The sequence below is a fragment of the Xenopus laevis genome, chromosome 7S, assembly GCF_017654675.1.
Source record: "Xenopus laevis strain J_2021 chromosome 7S, Xenopus_laevis_v10.1, whole genome shotgun sequence".
Taxonomy (NCBI): domain Eukaryota; kingdom Metazoa; phylum Chordata; class Amphibia; order Anura; family Pipidae; genus Xenopus; species Xenopus laevis.
Genome location: NC_054384.1, coordinates 66780516 through 66801480, shown reverse-complemented (window position 1 = coordinate 66801480; position 20965 = coordinate 66780516). Strand labels below are relative to the sequence as shown.

At 39.5% G+C, this 20965-nt stretch overlaps 1 protein-coding gene across 4 annotated transcripts in view; it reads left to right on the top strand.

The window, feature by feature from the left end:
• Positions 1-20965, top strand: part of LOC108697601 (nectin-1) — a 104860-nt gene that overhangs the window by 69896 nt on the left and 13999 nt on the right. For all 4 annotated transcript variants that reach the window (XM_041571330.1, XM_041571332.1, XM_041571331.1 and 1 more), the window contains exon 6: positions 20025-20172. In XM_041571330.1, coding sequence (XP_041427264.1) covers positions 20025-20172 — 148 coding nt within the window. The remainder of the gene's footprint in view (positions 1-20024; positions 20173-20965) is intronic.

The window sequence follows — 20965 nt, the reverse complement described above, 5'->3', positions numbered from 1 at the left end:
GTGACTCCTGTGTTACATTCCTTGGAAGGTGTCTTGCAGTCAGAATCTGTCTGTCTGACAGAGGATGCATTGGGTCCCAATACAAGTAATGCCAAATGTGAGTTGCTTGCTAACCCTGAGCATGTGACTGAGTGTGTGTCTGGTTGTATAACACAAGTCTGTGAGCAAGATGCAACCAGAAAGCAGACTAAAACTGTTGGCCATGGGCTTGAAGTGAAAGCCCTCGGTGTGTTTAAAAACCTATCATTGCCAGTTGTGGAAGGACACCCTATATCCCAGGCAGTGGGTAAAAATGAAATGCAAAGCGTGCATGATGGTAACAGAGATGCCAAAGTGTGTGTGTCTTCCCTAGTAAATAAAATTCAGGAGTTGGAAGTGTGTGTGGCTGCTTCCATAGAGACACATGTGTCAGATTCATGTAGAAGCGATAATAAGTTGGCCTTAAAGTGTCCATCCGACTGTGACTCCCATGGTTCAAGCATGATAACCAGGGAGAGTAAAGTAAGGCAAAAGTGCAAGCAGAACAGTGGGAATGAGACACCTGAAAGTGTGTTAAGTGAGAGACCTGAAATCTTTGACTGCCAAGCTGTGTGTGTGAACATAGCCAGTACAAATGATGGTGTAGAAACTAGTGCCATGAGTGTTAATGGTGATAAGCCAGACAGAGTGTCTGAGGAGGTGAGTGATGAAAATGTACAACTGCCTCCTGAATCTGTGTGTGTGCAGGTGCCAACTACACAACTGTTCTCCAGTGAGCCCATCTGTGTGAGAGTTGAAACACAGTGTTCTGGAGAGGAAAATGTACGTGAAGGCATATTTAAAGGGGAAGTTAAAAGTCCTTTAGCAAAATGTGTGCCTGTCCCCACTGAAGTGAAAGTGACTGATTCAGCACCAGCTGAGTCTATTAAAGAGGCATGTGAGTTAAGACCTGATACAGAAGAGGTCAAGTGTGGGTTGCCTGTTAACACAGAATGTGTGTTTGATTGTGTGTCAGAGTTTGTGACACGAATCTCTGGTAAAAAGCCCCCTACAACCCATGAATGTAAAATGCAAAGTGTTCATGGTGTGGACAAAGACACTGAAGCATGTGTGTCTGATATTGCCCTATTGGATCAGAAGCAGGAGACTGAATGGTGTGTGACTTCTTCCATAGGAACACATGTGTTAAATGTCTCACATGCTAAAGAAAGGTCAAAATCATGTTTAAAGGGTTGTGTAACTGAGAAGCGGCAATCTAGCCCTTCAACCAAAGAAAGACTGGAGGTAGAAATCCCTTTAAGAGAGTTTCTTTTGGGATGGCAATGTGTTCCGCCCCTGGGTCGAAACAGAGGGGGAGGATATGTGACGGGGTGTTTGGGAAACACCACTGTCTTAGAGCAAAAGACACACAAAAGAGTGCATTTAAACTGCATTGTATGTGCTGCAAAGGAATATTTGGCTCAGGTAGGGTTAATATTCCCTATCAGCCAGGTAATTAAGTGGCAGCTGAGAGAGGATCTACCTGACCATGTAAAAGGGCTGTGTGAGCACAGTTCAGGGCTCTCCAGGGAAGTGAGGGGCTGTGAGAGACAGAGCTGGGCAGAAGGAGCTTTTCTGCCAACAAGAGAGTTCCAGAGCGTGGAGCCTAAATCCCTTGTGGGGAAAGAAAGAGAAAAGGACTGGCAGAGGCTAGTGAGTCTGAGTCCCAGGAGGGGAAGCCAGCAGGGCTGAGTGTGAAGCCCAAATACTTCAAGGTGCAAGAGGGTGAGAGTTTCCCTTGATGGTGAGCGACCAGAGGGGGGGAAAACCCTGAATGTTTGGCAGTGTATTTGCTGAACTGTACCCTGCATGTTCTACAGTGAAGTTGAACTGTTACCTGAACATTTTTCTGTTGCCTTTTTGTTGGGAATGTCCAGTGCTTAATAAAGCTGTGTTTTTGTCAGAAGCCTTGGTGTCCCTGTCTATAAGCTCAAAAATCCTACGCTACCTGCCTACCAAACGCTAATTCCCCCATAAAAGTGCATGTGCAGGCCAGTGGCATGTCACAATATATATATATAGAGATATATATATATATATATATATATATATATATATATATATATATATATATATATATATATATATATATATATATAATTAGTAGAAAAGAGATAAGGACCGCACTGCTCACCGTTCCCCCCTCGATTCAGGTGCACAGTCCAACAGTGTCCCCACTGTGAATTCAACGAAAAACTCAGGAAAAAGATGGCACTTCTGAAAGTTGGGATTTATTGGGGTTCCTGCAAGTAAACCTTACGTGTTTCGGGAGTTATCCCTTAGTCATAGGTCAGACCTATGACTAAGGGATAACTCCCGAAACGCGTAAGGTTTACTTGCAGGAACCCCAATAAATCCCAACTTTCAGAAGTGCCGTCTTTTTTCCTGAGTTTTTCGTTTTATATATATATATATATATATATATATATATATATATATATATATATATATATATATATATATATATATATATATATATATCTAGACAAATACAAGAGTCCTCTGCACTCAACCCATTATCAATATATTTAAGACAGAGACATTTTGTGCATACTGCTACTGAAAAATGCCTTACCCTTTAGGGTAAGGACACACTGGACGATTTGTCGCCAACGTTTTAAAAAAGTAAATCGCGGCGACAAGACGATTCACAGCGACTATTGGCACAGAGCGATTTGTATCCCATTACTCTGTGCGGTACGTGCTCCACCCAAACCGGAAACGGTTTGTGCTTCCCGCTGTAACCTGGCGTCTTTACGTTGTTGCGTTCGTGCGTCATTGCGTTCGCATTGTAATTTGAATACAATTGCTGCTACTTATCTGTATGTGTGTGCGTGTCTAGGAGATTTCAGTGCTTTTCTAAGTACATGCTATTTCTGATAAATCGCTCGGAAAAGGGTCTCAGTGCGTTTTGGAGCTACAGGCGATTCACAAACGCACTGTGGGCACAGGAGCTGGCGTCTTTCATTTGTTTTTGTTCAGAGACAAAACGAGCAATATGTCGCCGCGATTTGCTTTTTAAAAACGTTGGCGACAAATCGTCCAGTGTGTCCTTACCCTTAAACAAAACAGGGATTGTTTGTCCATATATTGCAATATATTTAAGCTGGCCAACTACATCAAAGTCATCTCATATCTGGCCAGTCCTATGCTCAATTTTCATCTGATTCATTAAGAATTATATTGCTTCATTATACATTTTACAAAGGGACTAGGTTTTACCTGCAACTTACTAGCTGCTTTCAAAGTAAAACTCCCAAACTTGGCTGCCCTTTTATTAGACACCAGTGGGATCACCTGACTATAGCTGGGAAGGGTGGGAGCTACAACATGGAGCTGGTCACTGCTCCTGTATAACTATAACTTAAATATCTGTCTTAAATATATTGATAATGGGTTGAGTGCAGAGGTCTCTTGCATTTGTCTATATGTATTTTGTGGTCACAGCCTCATTGCACCCCCGCCTGCTGGTTTTAAAAATTAGTGATGAGCACAACTTTCCCTTGTTTGTTATAGTTATACAGGAGCAGTGACCAGCTCCATGTTGTAGCTCCCACCCTTTCCCAGCTATAGTCAGGTGATCCTACTGGTGTCTAATAAAAGGGCAGCCAAGTTTAGGAGTTTTACTTTGAAACAGCTAGTAAGTTGCAGGTAATTTGTGGAGGATGACATTTTGGCTAACACAATAGCCTTTATCCAAGCACAGCAAAGGTGTTAATACATACTATATATAGTTATCTACAGAGTCAATAAAGCTATAATAATATAATAAAATTGCTGTTATGGAACGAGGGTTTAGAAACCAACAAGGTTAACTAATAATTCATTTGCATCCCAACTCAAATGCATACTAATCAAAGTACCAGCAATTCAGATCTTTATATAGCTTTTCAACTGAAAAGAAATTGTCATCTCTGCTACTTAGAGACCTTCCAAACATTAAATCTGGAATATGCTGCAGCCAAAACTCAAGGACTTAATTGAAAGAAGGTCAGGGCTTTTTTCTTCTAATTTCTCATGTACAAAAAGAACAAAACAAAAATGTAAGCCCCCCTCCCCAGTTAAATAGGCTATTTGTGAATCCTCACTAGAGGCTTGCAGATGCATGCATTTGTGCAGTGAAGAATTGGCATAAATTAAAGTATTTAGGGTTACATCTAAATAGTATTATTATTTTTCCTATTTTCTTCTTGGCATGTAGCATGTTAGAAAAAGACAGTAGACTGAAGAGAGTGGACAATATTCTTTAGTCTGCATCTGATACAAGCTTGGAAAAGGGATTCATATATAATAAGAAATGAGCTGTTCAGCTTTCCAAATTTTCCCTAGTTAATTAATGGTTTTACAGGGTTGTGTTATTATTTTTGTTAGCAGAGATTACCAAGGCAGCGATAAACCCCCTGCATAATAAACTCATTGGAGTAAAATGGAGAAGCTTCAACATTGTTGTTTTGCTCAAGAAATAACAAAAATAATTGGCAAAAAGTATGCTTAGCACAAACCCAATTCATTAAACTCACGATGAACAATGGGATATACTGCCCCTTTACTTTTGAAGCCTTGCAATATATTTAATTAAATAAAGCTCATTCCCATCATGCTTTGGTTAGTAACTTTCAAAACAGCAGTTCCCAAGAAAGATTTACAGATGTAAGGTACAAGTTGTCAATAACTCATACTGTATCTATGGTTGCTGGACTCACTCAAGTTATAACCCATGATAATATGTGAGAGAATGTTGGGAAGTGGTCTAAAAACATATGGGCATAGGAACATGTGGATGTTAAAAGTGTGATAGGAGCTGTAGTCCAGAAATGATCACAGCAATAATTGTAAAACAACAAAAAAAAGTGAAATTGCAAATGTAAATGGAAGGTGCATTTGTATTCATTTAGTAGAGCTGGAGAAAATGTTTGTTGAATGTTGTTGCTTTAACCTTCTGCAACACCCTCTTGGCGACCCGCCTGGTGCCAAGGTTGTATCATCTTACCAACTCTGGTCCTGAGTCCCCTTTGCAAGGTGAAAGGGTACTGGGAAATAATTCTCTGGCAGTGCCTCCACCTAATGGGATCTGGAAATACACCTGCGGGTGGCCCCATTAGGAAAAACATTCAACACGCACCTAGTACTGTGTAACAAATAACTTTATATAAGAGAAAGTGCAGATTAAAGGGTAAGTAAAACTGTCCCAGGTAGGGCTATTGCCCAAATACCTCTCCGCTGGGCAGATTTGCTCCCTTTCCTTTCCTTTTCTACCCTCTTACAGGCCACTCACCCGGGGGCTCACACCGAGCTGGAACAGGCATCCACAAAGGCTCCAGGCCGAGCTCATAACTTGCTTGATCCATATGACAACGGCTCCAAGCACTGTCCATAACACTGGTATACAGTTGCTTAAGCCATAGTTGAACTGTAGCGCCCAGCACTGTCTATAGTGCGAGCACTCTGAATCCAGATTTGGAATTAGGAGTTAGACCCTTCTGATCTAGCTCCCAGGCACGGGGCTGCTGCACCCCAGCCTCAGAGGCCTCCTGCCTCTACATCTTGGCTGCTGAAATCACTCTCTCCTCAGTGAAGTAGTATCCAGCAGTAATATGGCAGCAAGATCAGTAATGGCTGTGTGAGCACATGGCTCTCCTATTTATAGTCAAGTGGTGCAGCAGCGACACCTAGTGACATCCTCTGGTATCGGCCATGCTGCACAGACACAAGGGCTCCTGCTCCTGCCCCTGCCAGAACCCAAGGAGACTCCATAGCTCAAGTCCAAACAGGTGATTTCCACACCATGTGGGTTAGACCGTAGTAAATTAACCCTATGGGCCCCTACATTTCCATTTCAGTGTTGCTTGAAATAAATGTGGCTGTTAGGGTTGCCAGTGCCACCTATAAAAATAGTATTTACTGGCCAGCAAGGGGTCAGCTGACAGATCAGGGAAGAAAACAGATACATTTGGGCAGATTGAATTAAAGGGCGTGCAAAGTCTAAAATAGAATAAGACTAGAAATGCTGTATTTTGTATACTACATATAAACATGAACTTACTGCACCACAAGCCTAATGAAACAAATAATTTATGCTTTCAAAGTTGGCTACAGGGGGTCACCATCTTGTAACTTTGTTAAACATCTTTGCAAGACTAAGACTTCATAAACAAAGCTGCTTGAGTTCTGCATGGCTGGGAAGTAAGGCGGGGGCTCCCCCTGCTGTTCATAAGTATGATTGTTTCCCTGCTCAGCAGTTAGGGACCGTCTGACAATTCCTATCCACAGCAGTAAATGGAGAATTTCACTGCTTACAGTCAGGTTTCTTATGAAAACGGTACACATTTTTTAATTAAAGTATATTGGAGATGGGTTACTTTTTCATTAAAGAAAGTAAAAATGGGATTTTATTTTTTTGCCTTTACATGCCCTTTAAGTGAGTGGGCAAGGGGCTTAATTTGAGGTTATTACCTGCCCGGCCTTGGCAGGTGTTTTATTGGCTAGGCCGGTAAAATCCCACCAGGTAGCAGCTCTAGTTTCTGAACAGCAATTATCAACGGTATGGGTTATAACAATGTAGCACTAAAGACACAACACTACTACATTCCATTTGCTCTCAAGGGTAGAGCTCTAATACATGATATTCCTGTACTCAGCTGGGCCCTCGCAGAAGTATTGGAGGAAGGGTCTCCATACTGAACTAGCTTTCATCACAAAGAAAGGAACAGTAACACCATTATTTTAAATTAACAGTAACCCTTCCCAACCCTTCTGATCAAAACATATTAAAACATTATCACTACAATTGTTTTTTAATGAGATGCATACCCCATGTCTCCTATTGTTGTATATGGCAAAAAAAGTTGGGCACTATGTAGAACAATGGGAGCACACTCTTTTACTCTACATTTTTTACTTCCAGTTCAGTTTCAATAGACCAGTTGTTGCATTACTTTTGAAATAGGATGTCTTATATTATGTTTGTGATTTTCTTTTCTGTTATTCAGAAACCACAAGTGGAGCAGCATAAGTGGACAGTTTTAGGGAAGCTTTCTCTTGCCTTCTGTGAGGCTGCACAAGAACCAGCTCCACCAATATTACATTTCATCCCTGCAATATCAACTACATCCCTGCACTATTGTCAGCTGTAGGCAAACTAATTTTAACTCCCAAATCTTAATCTGCCTTGTAGCTGGAACCTTCCTTTAGCACAAAACAACTGGCAGATCTGCTTGCAATCCCAAAGATGAAGTACACTGAATTTTTGTTTATAATTTTACAGATAACAAAGTACCATCTAACTTTTCTGCAGTTTCTGCAATTTTAGGAAATTAGTGCACTAATTGGACAGAAGACCAGGGAAATTGTCTTTATTTACATCTGTTGTTTGTGTTCAAGAGTGGATTCAGAATTCCCTGCTGATGTTATAAAAGAACTCAGTGTACATAAGTCAGAGTAATGGGACAATAGTCAAGATGTACACCAGCTGCTGTTATTTTTTTTTATCTGATTTGCTGGCATTCTGTATGTCCTTCAACGTCCATCCCTGATTTTCTATAAATGGTCTAGGCCGCTTCTAAAATTAGAATATTATTAGCTTCTTACCAACACTAAGGGGGTTCTTTCTTAAAGTCCAAATGCCAAAAACTCAAATTCTTCCATTTTTTTTACTATAAAATCTGAATTTTTAGTGGAAAAAACTTGAATTCTTTGTGATTTATTATACCCAGAGGCTGCTAAAAGTCAGAATCCGAAAATACTCTGTCTACACTCTACAAGCTACTTGGGGTCCTGTAGAAGTCAATGTAAAAGGTCTCATTTCAAATTTGAAGATATCATGGTCTGCGCTGAGTTTCAGCCAAAAATCCCAAAAAATCGAGTAATTTCTCAAAAATGTTAGCATTTCTGGCGCAAAATCTAAAAAATTAGGGGTTTCTTTTGCAAAAACACAAATTTTTCAAGTTTTTTTCCTAACTGATTTTATCGAGTAAAATTGTGGCTCTTAACTTGGTCCGACCTTTTTTTACTTAACAAAATCAGAAAAAAATCGGATTTTGATAAATAACTCGACTAACTCTATTTTTTTTGGCTATATAATCTGAATTTTTGTGGGGAAAAAAAACCTCTAATTCTTCAGGATTTATTATACCCCGAAGATGGATAAAGTCAAAATCCGATAATCTGGCATCTCAGACCTGCTGAGGTTGTATATAAAGTAAGTCACTGGGAGAAGTCCCGAAGATATCCTGATCTGCACTGGGTTTTGTGCAAAAATCCGTAGATTTGGTGGTTTCGGGCATACATCCAAAAAAATCTGATTTTTCAGGTGGAAAATCCACAAAATTCACATGCTTCAAATCTTCAGACGATTTTTCCTATTTTTTCAAGTTCACAAACTGTAATTTTTTCGGGAAAATGTATTGATAAATAAGGGGAATTAACCGGTGCGGATTTGGTCGGACTATATTTCAGAAAATAATGAGATAAATTCGGATTTTGATAAATAACCCCCTTATAAACGTAAATCAATAAATGACTCAAAATGTACATGAGAGAATGCTCCAAGTAACATGTAATGCACGGCTCACACAATTACACAATCACACAATAAACTACTGTATATAGGAACTCTCCATACAGAAAAGCCTCCACCAACTAACTCTGTGAAGATTATTTACAGTATAAGGGGTAGCAGGAATTTTTGTTTTTGGTGACTGAGCTTATACTTCATTTTGACTGACAAATATCATTGTAATCTGACAAAATAGAGGTTTCGTTTCTAGGCAAAAATTAAACAGTGCCACCTGTTTGGTGTTTACACAGTGCTGTTCTGAGAGCACCATCCCTAATCCATTGTGCTTTCTGCCTGTTCTAAATTACACGCTCTGTCACTGCTGTATAGAGACAGTTATTATTACATTGACTGCCAATAAACTTCTATGGCAATGCATACTTTTTGCTTAATAATAAAAAAGGACTTTATTTATTTATTGCTTAATTGTTATTGAATTAAAGAAACTTGGGAGGGTAGCTACAATGGGGCTACATTATTATCACAGCCAATCCTACTATAAGTCAGCAGTGTGCAGCAGGCAACTACAGGCAGCAAAAAAGTCGCCTTTCGTAATTTTAAGAGCTGAATTAAAAAAAAATTAAAAAGTAAATTTGACAAATGCACTCTTTGCACTAGTGACATGGACCTCCTGAGCTGCTCCTCGGGCAGCCCTAGCATTAACTCATATTTATACATATGAACATACAGATCTTTTTTAAGAGGGCCTTGCTCAAAAAAATGTGCAATATAAAAAGAAAAAGGGGCATTGAAATGGGCAAGGTCAGTGTCAGGAATGTTAGAGCCGATTACTTGAAGAGTTCAAGCAGTTAAAACTGGTTAAGTGTACAATCCCAAAGTATGGGGGCGCACTTCCAGGGCCACAAATCGGTTGCTTCAGTTTTGCGGTAAAATCATTTTTATTTAAACATTGTTAAAAAGGATTACATCAGTTTATGGTCTGACACGTTTCGTATAAACATACTTCATCGGAGACCTAAACAAACTTCCATCACATCAACTATTTATACCCACACATGTGACCTTCCCCCCATAATGCAACACTTCAGTTAATTCACTGATTAGTATCACCTACTGTATACAAAAGTGCTTAAATATTTAACGGTTAAAAAACATTACTTCGCTCACTCTCGAGCAAAGCTGCATTACTGATGTTTCCTTCCACGTAGATATCTTCATCTTTAAATCTGAAATGTTACAATTTTCATTTAATGTTTATATAGTAAATAATTAATCTATGATAAAACTATATCTAAAAGATGTTTGTACTAGTTCATTCTATACTGCAATAAATATACTTTGTTCTTTAGTTTAAATTGATACGGTCAACATTGTTACAAGATAAAAAGTTATAGAAAAAGTTCATTCCACTTTCCTATATTAGCAACACTGTTGTTAAAGGATACTATTTCTACATTGTTACTTCCAATCACGGTGATTACAAAATCCATTTATGTTTACCAAATTCTATTTAACAATTTGATTACATGTTTTCATTTATTTGTTCAAATTTCTGCGACCTAAAAACAGTTTCCCAAACTTCATTATATATAACAGCTAATATCAAAAACTGAATTTAATCCCTGCGGCTGTCTGGTATTCAATTTGTGTATCCATTTCACTTCCGCTCGCAACAATTTAGCCCGCAGGTCACCACCTCTCACATCCAAGGTTATACGTTCTATTCCCTGTGCTTTCAGCATTGCCACATTGCTATTACTACACATTTTAAAATGCCTTGATACTACTGTGGCCTCACTGCCTGATCTTATGGTGTTGATGTGTTCCCTTATTCTCTCTTTCATTGGTCTTACGGTACAACCTACATATTTTTTGTGACAAACTCTACACGTTAGTAGATACACTACTGACTTTGTATTACAGTTTATAAACTCATTAATTTTATACTTTTCATGTGTTACACTACATTCAAAACTATCTGCTACATGAACCACTGAGCATGTCACACATCTTGTTGCATTACATTTAAACATGCCTACACTTTGTAACCATGTTTTAGATTTAGAAACACGTGAATATAAACTGGGTGCCAGAATAGAACCAATTGTGGGAGCCCTCCTTGCTATAATTCTATACCCTGTGCATGGGATTTCCTTTAAATCCTTGTCCACATGTAATATCGGTAAATATTTACCCACTATACTCTTAATTCTATTAAACTGTCTACTGTACTTCGTGCTTAAAGTCACAGGTTGACTGGTTAAGTGTCACAGCCAATCCAAGAGAACTCAGTGGAGGGAACGACAGGCAGAAGTCACTAGGCAGGCTGAAGTCAAACATAGTCGGAAGCAGGCAGAGGTCGGTAGGCAGGCTGAAGTCAAACGAAGTCAGGGACAGGCCAAGGTCAAACACCAGAAGATCAGAAATATCAAAGGCAAGCCGAATCACACAGGAAACATTCACAAGTAAGAATCACAAGCACTATTTACTTCCTCAGACACTGTGCGTCAAACATATTGCGTCTGTCGCAACGCACGCGCGTCCGAATAAACGGTCCGAATAAACAAGCGCCGAGAATGCACAGAACCCTGCACACCCCTGCCCTGCGTGCAGACGAAGGCTTAGCTGCGTCCAGTGGTACCTTACAGTCAGGAAATGAGCATTGCATTTTATTTATCAACTAGACATTAAATTAACGGGCGCTAGAACATATGTAACGACGGTCCGTGGGGCACATGCGCAGTAGCGCAATCCCACGGACACAGGGACTGGACGCAGAGACACTTGAAGATTATTATATAGGAGGAGGATAGGATAGGATAGGATAGGATCCCTTCTCTTGGCCACATGGTAGGGCTGTTAAGGGGACTGAGTGACAGGGGCACTTGCTGCTGGAACACACCACTTCCATTACTTGCTGCACATACTGACTCTCTCTCTCAGGGATGGAGACTGGACATTGTGGAACAGCAGCTCAATGAACACAGATCCCATAAATCAATGAGCATTTTCAGGTGAAGCTTTGGGACAGCCCTGAGCTTGTCAGGGAAATTGGAAAGCTGAGTGACATGTGATCCCATCAGTGCTTTTGTGCAGTTCATTCAATGCTGCCTCTCTGTGTCACAGTGCTGGGTGCCTCAATCACAGGCTGGAGGGTTGGCTCTGCTGCTCCCATCCAATCAGGCACCACTCCTTTACATTTTATCTCTGCACCTCACCTGAGCCTCTCGCTCCCTCTCCTGTGTGCTGCTTCTATAGCCCAAAGTAAAGGTAGCGGCGAGTGCGTCTGGTTGGCTGCACCTTAGCAACCCGTGAGGGAGACACGCCCCCCGCCCGTTCAGCCAACACCAGTCACTCGTGTAACAGCCAGTGCCCCCCGAGCTCATTCAGCTTCACTCCAGGGTTCAGTGCCGCTAAGCAACTTCCTGCCGCATCTTCCCTGCCCGGGACACCTCTCACTATTCTGCCTCATTATATAGGAATTGCTGGGACTCCTTCTAACTCCTCGCTTGCCCATATAATAGCCGCTGCCTACCTGCCTTTCCACGGGGATTCCCTTCAGATGCCGGCTGCTGTGATACACTCCCTCCTGCCTTTCAAGTTCGCTTGACCAGCGAGGTCTCACAGCCGAACCTGATGGTAAACGGCACTCGCAGTGTAATGAAGCTTTAGATACAGTGCGCATGCGCTCCCCTTCTAATGCAGCAACTGGATACAACGGTCCGTGGGGCACATGCGCAGTAGCGCAATCCCACGGACACAGGGACTGGACGCAGAGACACTTGAAGATTATTATATAGGAAGACAGAGTTTCTCTGGTTGAGTTTTTTAAGTAAAAAAATTTAAATTATTCAAGATTTATTAAGCCCCAAAGCAGCAAAAAAACATAATCCAAAAATACTTTGGCTAAAACTATAGAATTCATGTAAAAGTCAATGGCAGAAGATGTTCATGATTTTCGGGTATTTCACACTGGTTTTCGGTTGAAAACTCGACAAATTCAAGTTAGTTGAGCAACAATTCAAAAGATTTGCACAATTTGAGCATCAAATTGAAAAAGTTGCACGATTCGAATTGTCACACGATTTGGTCGAAATTTTTCAGGAGTAATGGTAAATTAAAGGGATTCAGGTTTAGGAGTTTGGTCGAATTAGTTTTTTTTGATAAAGTGGAGGTTTAGTGAATAACCCCTTAGTGTACACTAAGGGGCAGATTTACAAAATTCGAGTGAAGAATTCGAATGTAAAAAACTTCGAATTTCGAAGTATTTTTTGGGTACTTCGACCATCGAATTGGTTAAATTCGATCGAATTCGATCGAATTTGAATGATTCGAATGATTCGAAGTAAAAATCGTTCGACTATTCGACCATTCGATAGTCGAAGTACTGTCTCTTTAAAAAATACTTCGACCACCTACTTCGGTAGATAAAACCTACCGAAGGTCCCCATAGGCTTGCCTGTGATTTTTTGATCGAAGGATTTTCCTTCGATCGTTGGATTAAAATCCTTCGAATCGTTCGATTCGAAGGATTTAATTGATCGATCGCAGGATTTGCGCAAAATCGTTCAACTTCGATATTCGAAGTCGAACGATTTTAGTTCCCAGTCGAATATCGAGGGTTAATTAACCCTCGATATTCGACTCTTGATGAATCGGCCCCTAAGGGGTGATTTATTATGGTTCAGATTTATATATTTGCCACAATTTGAATTTTTTTGCACAAAAACTAACAAATTCGCAATTAAGCCAAAAAAAAACCTTGAAAACTTGTAAAAAATTGTTATCTAAAAGTCGGCGCGTTCACCCAGTGACAATGGGAGTTGTATTAGGTAAAATGCAAGCCATTTTTAAAATTCGAGTTATCAAGCTTTCAAGTTTTCTAAGTTTAGTTTTTAAACCTATAAATTCGTGGTATTTGAGTTTTTAAGTCTATAAATGTGAAAAATTCTTCACAGTTGTATTTGATCAAGTTTTTTATATTCAGATTTTTTCATAAATAAGCAAATATTCACATTGTTTGGTATAAATAATTCCATAAGGGGCCCATTTACTAACAATCAATTTTTTTTCCCCCAAATCTCGAATATTTGTAGTTTTCCTATACCTCTAAAAAGCTCTAAAATTACAGAATTATTGAAGGTTAGGCTTATAAAGCCTCTATTTTTTTTCTGGCCGAGTTTTTTAGGGGTAAAACTAATTTTTGAAATAAAAAAACCCTCAGATTTTAGAGGTTTATTATGTTTCAAAGCTGTTAAAAATCCAAAAATTCTCCAACTAAAACCTGTCAAAATCATGTAAAAGTCAATGGCAGATGTTCCTTTAACAATTTGAAGATGTTTATTGCCTTCATGATCATCTAAAAAAGATGATGGGCCCTAGGGCCCAACGATCGGATCCTAACGATGGGTAACAGGCGGTCGGATTGCGGGACCTCATCAACTAACAGATGCGGCCGCGATCCGACAGGGTTTTTAGTCCCGTCCGATCGTCATCGATCGGGGAAGCCCGTCAGAGGGCCCCATACATGGGCCAAAAAGCTACTGACTTGGTCTGTCGGCAGCTTTTATCCTCCCGTGTATGGTCACCTTAACTCCGCTTTAATTCACTCTTTCTCACCTAAACACAGCTACATGTGATTCTGCAAATACACAAGGGGGGTTGTGGGAGCACCTGCATTGCTAAGTAAAAATATATATAAGTATAAGGGAAGTGCTACTGGCATATCCAAATGGGTCAGTGCACATTCCCTGGGCCCCTGTCTAAGTAATTCAGTAGATATGCAAATGCATGTGTTAACAAAGACAGGGGTTTTTAGTTGCAAAGTTATGATCATAAAGTTGAAAAGCCACCATACCACATCAAGGTAAACCCCATATGGCGGTCCCTAACTTGTTTACCTACCAGTCATAGTATTGAGGATCCTGTGTCTCTCTGCATAATAGCAATAGTAAAGTAAAAAGTAAAAGTCTGCTGAACCTTGGTTTCTGGAGGGCTAACTCCTCCCCCGCTGCTGAATTGCAGCTTTTAAGAGAGAGTGATTGCCCAAACCAACGCCCATTTTTGACAAAAATGTATAAATATGGTGCAGTTAAAAGCATAGGGCCACTATTAATTAATAGGGGTGGGTATGGGGGATGCTACAAGCCACAAGAAGCTTAGCCAAAGCTACAGGCTGTAAAAGCAAATACACAAGGGGGGTTGTGGGAGCACCTGCATTGCTAAGTAAAAATATATATAAGTATAAGGGAAGTGCTACTGGCATATCCAAATGGGTCAGTGCACATTCCCTGGGCCCCTGTCTAAGTAATTCAGTAGATATGCAAATGCATGTGTTAACAAAGACAGGGGTTTTTAGTTGCAAAGTTATGATCATAAAGTTGAAAAGCTACATGTGATTCTGCCCATCTCTGACCTAGACCAGTATAATTTGGCTGCTGCTCTTTGTCATGCAGCCCGTGTGCTTTTAGCTCCAGGGCTTTCCTTTCTGCATGTCCCTGTCCATTCTGAATATATTTTGGCATCAAAATGACATAAAAATATTTATTTTTCTACTCTATTGCCCGTCCTATAATCTGTACTGTTTAATACTTTCATATTTACTCTATATTCAGTAAACAAGTTATTTTTAAAAACTTCAGTACACCTTCACGTAAACTTCGCTTTTTCAGTTTCAAAGTCATGACTTTGCTTCCAAAATCCTGATAAACCCGTAACATATTTTTGCTTGATTATTGTGGATTTGCACTTGTTTTTATCATATGACTTCTTACAATATTACTTTCGCAACAGATTCCTCTGAATGTTTTATTGTATAATGTGACACAAATGAATGTAAATGAAATCAAAATTTTGAGCCATGTGAATCCTTAATTGCCAACAGAAGGCAAAATAAGTATAATCTTGTGCTGCTTGTGCAATAGCCCAGCAGTACAAAACACAGTTGGGAAGTGTTGAACTGTCTTTGTTTAATTATTTGTGGCCAGGTATGCTGGTTTGTAACCAGAGCACAGTATAATAATACTTTATTAAGTGACATCAATATATTATAAATGCATTATTGCTCTTCATTCTGTATAGATGTTTATGTACTAGAAGGGATACTGTAATCATCTGGATCAAGTCTTGTAACATGTAGGCACCAATCAGAAGGTAGAATCTGATTTACATTGTAAGCTTTTGAGAGCAGGGCCCTCTGATCCTATTTTTATTCTGCAATCCTTGTTTGTTAAAGGCGTTGTTCACCCTCCAGTCTACACATTTAGGTTTGAAGTGTTGCGCTAATGCTCATCTGAACAGTTATGCTGATATAATATAAAAGCATCAGTTTTTACCTTGAAAATCACTGAATATGTGGCGTTCTTTCTCCATAGCAAACTTAGTGGGTGTGTTTAAGCTTGCAGAATTCAAGTTCTGCGCTTCAGTGCGCTTATATGACATTCTGTCCTTCTGCCCTTACTGGCTTCCACCTACTCTCCCATTTCGCTAAACACACCTTGAAATGTGAAAAAACACTGCAGCATTCATTAATGGGGTTGTTCACCTTTCTATTCATTTTTATTATGACACAGAGAGTGATATTCTGAGACAACTGTCAATTGTTTTTCATTTTGTGTTATTTGTGGTTTTTGAGTTATTTAGCTTTTTGTTCAGCAGCTTCCCAATTTGCATATCCAGCAATCTGGTTGCTAGGGCCCAAATTACCCTAGCAACTATGCACTGGTTGGAATAAGAGACTAGAATATGAATAGGAGAGAGACTGAACAGAAAGATTAGTAATAAAACGTAGCAAAAAAATCATTTTTTTTAATCATTTAAAGGAGGGGGTGGGCTTGTTTAGGCTCTTACAGAGCAGGGATACACTACATTAATGGAGAAGGGTTTAGATAAGTGGCTGCAATGCTGTCAGTGAGGATGATGAAGTTAGTAGTTTTATCCACCATCCAAAACAAGAAAATCACAGTGCACATCCACTGTCCTTCTGAGGTGCATGTCTGACAGTGTTCTCCTGCCACTGGAATAGTACACCAATTACAGCAAACCATTGACAGTGCCAGTGTCGGACTGGGACGCCAGGGGCCCACCAAAAAAACTTAGATCAGGGGCCCACTCTCAGTACTATTTTTTGCCTCTCCTTACTCAAACTCTATTCTCTTCTTTTCTTTACCTACTATAATCTATTATTACATCTATTTAGCCTCTTTGTTAATGAAATAAGGAATTGCCATGAAATAGGCCAAATGTTTAGAAGCAGGAAGGGCCCACTGACACCTGGGCCCACCGGGAGTTTTCCTGGTATCCCTGTGGGTCAGTCCGACACTGGACAGTGCTCCCATAGGGGCACATTTACTAAGGGTCGAATTTCGAAGTGGTAAAACTTCAAAATTCGACCATCGAATTGTAGAAATTCGATAGTCAACGTTTTTTTTTGTTTAAATGTAGCCGTTTTCGATCGTATTCAAATCGTTCGATCGAACGTAAATACTGGCTATAGGTTCCAGGAGGTCCCCATATGGTAACATAGCAATTTGGCAAGTTTAAGGTGGCGAAGTGTCGAAGTTGAAGTTTTTTTAAAGAGACAGTACTTCGATTTTCAAAGTCAAAGTTTTTTCAATTTGAATCAAATTTTGGCCTATTCGATGATGGAAGTACCCAAAAATTCAAAGTTTTTGAATTCGAAAATTCACTTCGACCCTAAGGGGCACATTTACTAAGCTCGAGTGAAGGATTCGAAGTAAAAAATAGAATTTCGAAGTATTTTTTTTGGGTACTTCGACCATCGAATAGGCTACTACGACCTTCGACTACAACTTCGAATTCGATTTGAACGATTCAAACTAAAAATTGTTAGACTATTCGACCATTCGATAGTCGAAGTACTGTCTCTTTAAAAAAAAGTTTGACTACATACTTTGGTAGTTTAAACCTACCGAGGTACAATTTTAGCCTATGGGGACCTTCCCCATTACTATTCTATGCTTTTTTTGATCGAAGGAAAATCGTTTGATCGATGGATCCCTCAAATCGTTAGATCGTAGGATCAGCCCAAAATCCTTCAACTTCGATATTCGAAGGATTTTACTTCGAGGGTCGAATTCGAGGGTTAATTAACCCTCGATATTCGATCCTTAGTAAATGTGCCCCTTAGTAAATGTGCCCATAATATTATCTATTAAAATGTCTTTATTTACATAGTTACATAGTTAAATCGGGTTGAAAATAGACAAGGTACATCAAGTTCAACCCCTCCAAATGAAAACCCAGCATCCATACACACACCCCTCCCTACTTTCACATAAATTCTATATACCCATACCTATACTAACTATAGAGTTTAGTATCACAATAGCCTTTGATATTATGTCTGTCCAAAAAATCATCCAAGCCATTCTTAAAGGCATTAACTGAATCAGCCATCACAACATCACCCGGCAGTGCATTCCACAACCTCACTGTCCTGACTGTGAAGAACCCCCTACGTTGCTTCAAATGAAAGTTCTTTTCTTCTAGTCTGAAGGGGTGGCCTCTGGTACGGTGATCCTCTTTATGGGTAAAAGGTCCCCTGCTATTTGTCTATAATGTCTTCTAATGTACTTGTAAAGTGTAATCATGTTACAAGCATCAAGCTTCATTTTTCCAGAGAAAATAACCCCAACCTTGATAGTCTACCCTCATAAATTAAGTCTTCCATCCCTCTAACCAATTTAGTTGCACGTCTCTGCACTCTCTCCAGCTCATTTATATCCCTCTTAAGGACTGGAGTCCAAAACTGAACTGCATACTCCAGATGAGGCCTTACCAGGGACCTATAAAGGTGGAAAAATTATGTTTTCATCCCTTGATTTAATGCCAGTTATTCAAGACAGAACTTTATTTGCTTTAGTGGCCACAGAATGGCACTGCCTGGAATTATAACAAACAAGGGAAAGTTGTGCTCACCACTATTTTTTAAAACCATTAGGCGGGGGTGCAATGAGGGTGTGACCACAAAATACATATAGACAAATACAAGAGTCCTCTGCACTCAACCCATTATCAATATATTTAAGACAGCGACATTTTGTGCATACTGCTACTAAAAAATGCCTTACCCTTTAAACAAAACAGGGATTGTTTGTCCATATATTGCAATATATAGTCAGGTGATCCCACTGGTGTCTAATAAAAGGGCAGCCAAGTATGGAGGTTTACTTTGAAAGCAGCAAGTTAAGTTGCAGGTAAAACTTAGTCCCTTTGTAAAATTTATAATGAAGCAATAGAATTCTTAATGAATCAGATAAAATTGAACATAGGACTGGCCAGATATGGGATGACTTTGACGTAGTTGGCCAGCTTAAATATATTGCAATATATGGACAAACAATCCCTGTTTTGTTTAAAGGGTAAGGCATTTTTCAGTAGCAGTATGCACAAAATGTCTCTGTCTTAAATATATTGATAATGGGTTGAGTGCAGAGGACTCTTGTATTTGACTGCCTGGAATTAGACAACTTGTTAAGGAATCTCCCAACACACTTGCATTTAGTGTATAACGTACATTTATATTATTTTTGTCAATGTGCATAACCTTGCATTTATCAACATTGAACCTCATTTTCCAGTTTGCTGCCCAGTTTTCCAGCTGGAAAGTGTCAGTATCCTGCATGGAACCTATAGCACAATTTAGTATCATCTGCAAAAATAGAAACAGTACTTTCAATGCCCACCTCCAGGTCATTAATAAACAAGTTGAAAAGCAAAGGACCTAGTACAGAGCCTTGCGGCACTCCACTAACAACACTGGTCCAATTAGCAAAATGCACATTACCGTGGTCTAAATAAAGACAGTTATAGTTTGATGACACTATAGGCGTGCTGTCTGCTGGCAGAAATTGAAGCCTCTGTTTAAAGAGCAGTTAAATAGCCCAGAAGAAGGAGCATTGATGCAGAGGCTTAAGGTACATCACTGCAGAAATACGTAAGAAGAGTTGATGTGGTTATATAGATCAATTTTATAACAGTAGACAGGATCTCACAGTAATATAGTGGGATTTATCACTGACACTTGGCAATATTGCTTGTGAGCAAGAACAGTAATGAAATGACAACTATGACTGAAAACAAGGTCTGTTTTTCATTAGAATACCAAGATATATTTACCCTAGATATCATCACGCAGGCATCATAGGCGCTCAGAAAATCATCTCCAGGGTACAGGAACCGCTTTCTACATTTATCTGTGGGGTCAGCCTTCTCCTTATTGTAATTTTATCTAGAAGAGGTGTTAAGCCTACTCCCATCAACCAAAGCATACTTTTCACTTCAAGGTGCAGATCAAGTTCACATTGCAGCAAGGATCACCCCAAAACTGAATGATGCACTGACAGAAGCAGGAATGATAAATACCATGTAATCATTTTCTATGTTAATTTGTAGTAATGTTATTCTGAAGGGCAGCATTATGACAAGATGTGTGTCATGCTACTTACATGCTCTTATGCTATTGTTACAGATAAACCACTTCCCCAGGGCCTTTCTGGAAGTTTTCTCGGAATCATTGGGGGTGTGGTGGCTGCACTTCTCCTTATTATTGCAGCGGTGAGTGCATTTGTGGTGTGCAGGAAGAAGCAGAAACAGCGCAGTGATACCGACAGCGACATGTGAGTGTACAACTTAACTCACGTATAAAGGCTAGCACTTACCTGGACACAAACAAATGTATAGAAGTTCTTGTGATGTAAAACAACTTTAGTTTATTGTTACATATCTCAAACAATCATATCTAATAGGTTATATCTTAAAGGGCATGTAAAGTCTAAAATAGAATAAGGCTAGAAATGCTGTATTTTGTATACTAAATATAAACATGAACTTACTGCACCACAATAATTTATGCTTTCAAAGTTGGCTACAGGGGGTCACCATCTTTTAACTTTGTTAAACATCTTTGCAAGACTAAGACAGTGCACATGCTCAGTGTGGTCTGGGCTGCTTAGGGATCAGCATAAAAAAAGCTTGAGTTCTGCATGGCTGGGAAGTAAGCGGGGGCTCCCCCTGCTGTTCATAAGTAGGATTGTTTCCCTGCTCAGCAGTTAGGGACCGTCTGACAATTCCTATCCACAGCAGTAAATGAAGGGAGAATTTCACTACAGTCAGGTTTCTTATAAAAATGGTACACATATTTTAATTAAAGTATATTGGAGATAGGTTTCTTTTTCATTAAAGAAAGTAAAAATGGGGTTTTATTTTTTTGCCTTTACATGCCCATTAAGTGTTTTGTGCCACATATGGGCACTTAATCATACGCTCTTAATAACATGCCTATATGTGGCATGAAACGCATAAGGTTATTAGATATGACTGAGATATGTAACAATAAACCAAAGTTATTTTACATCACAAGAACTGCTCCTGCTTTCTACATTTGTTGGTGTGTGCTTGCCTGCATTTTCC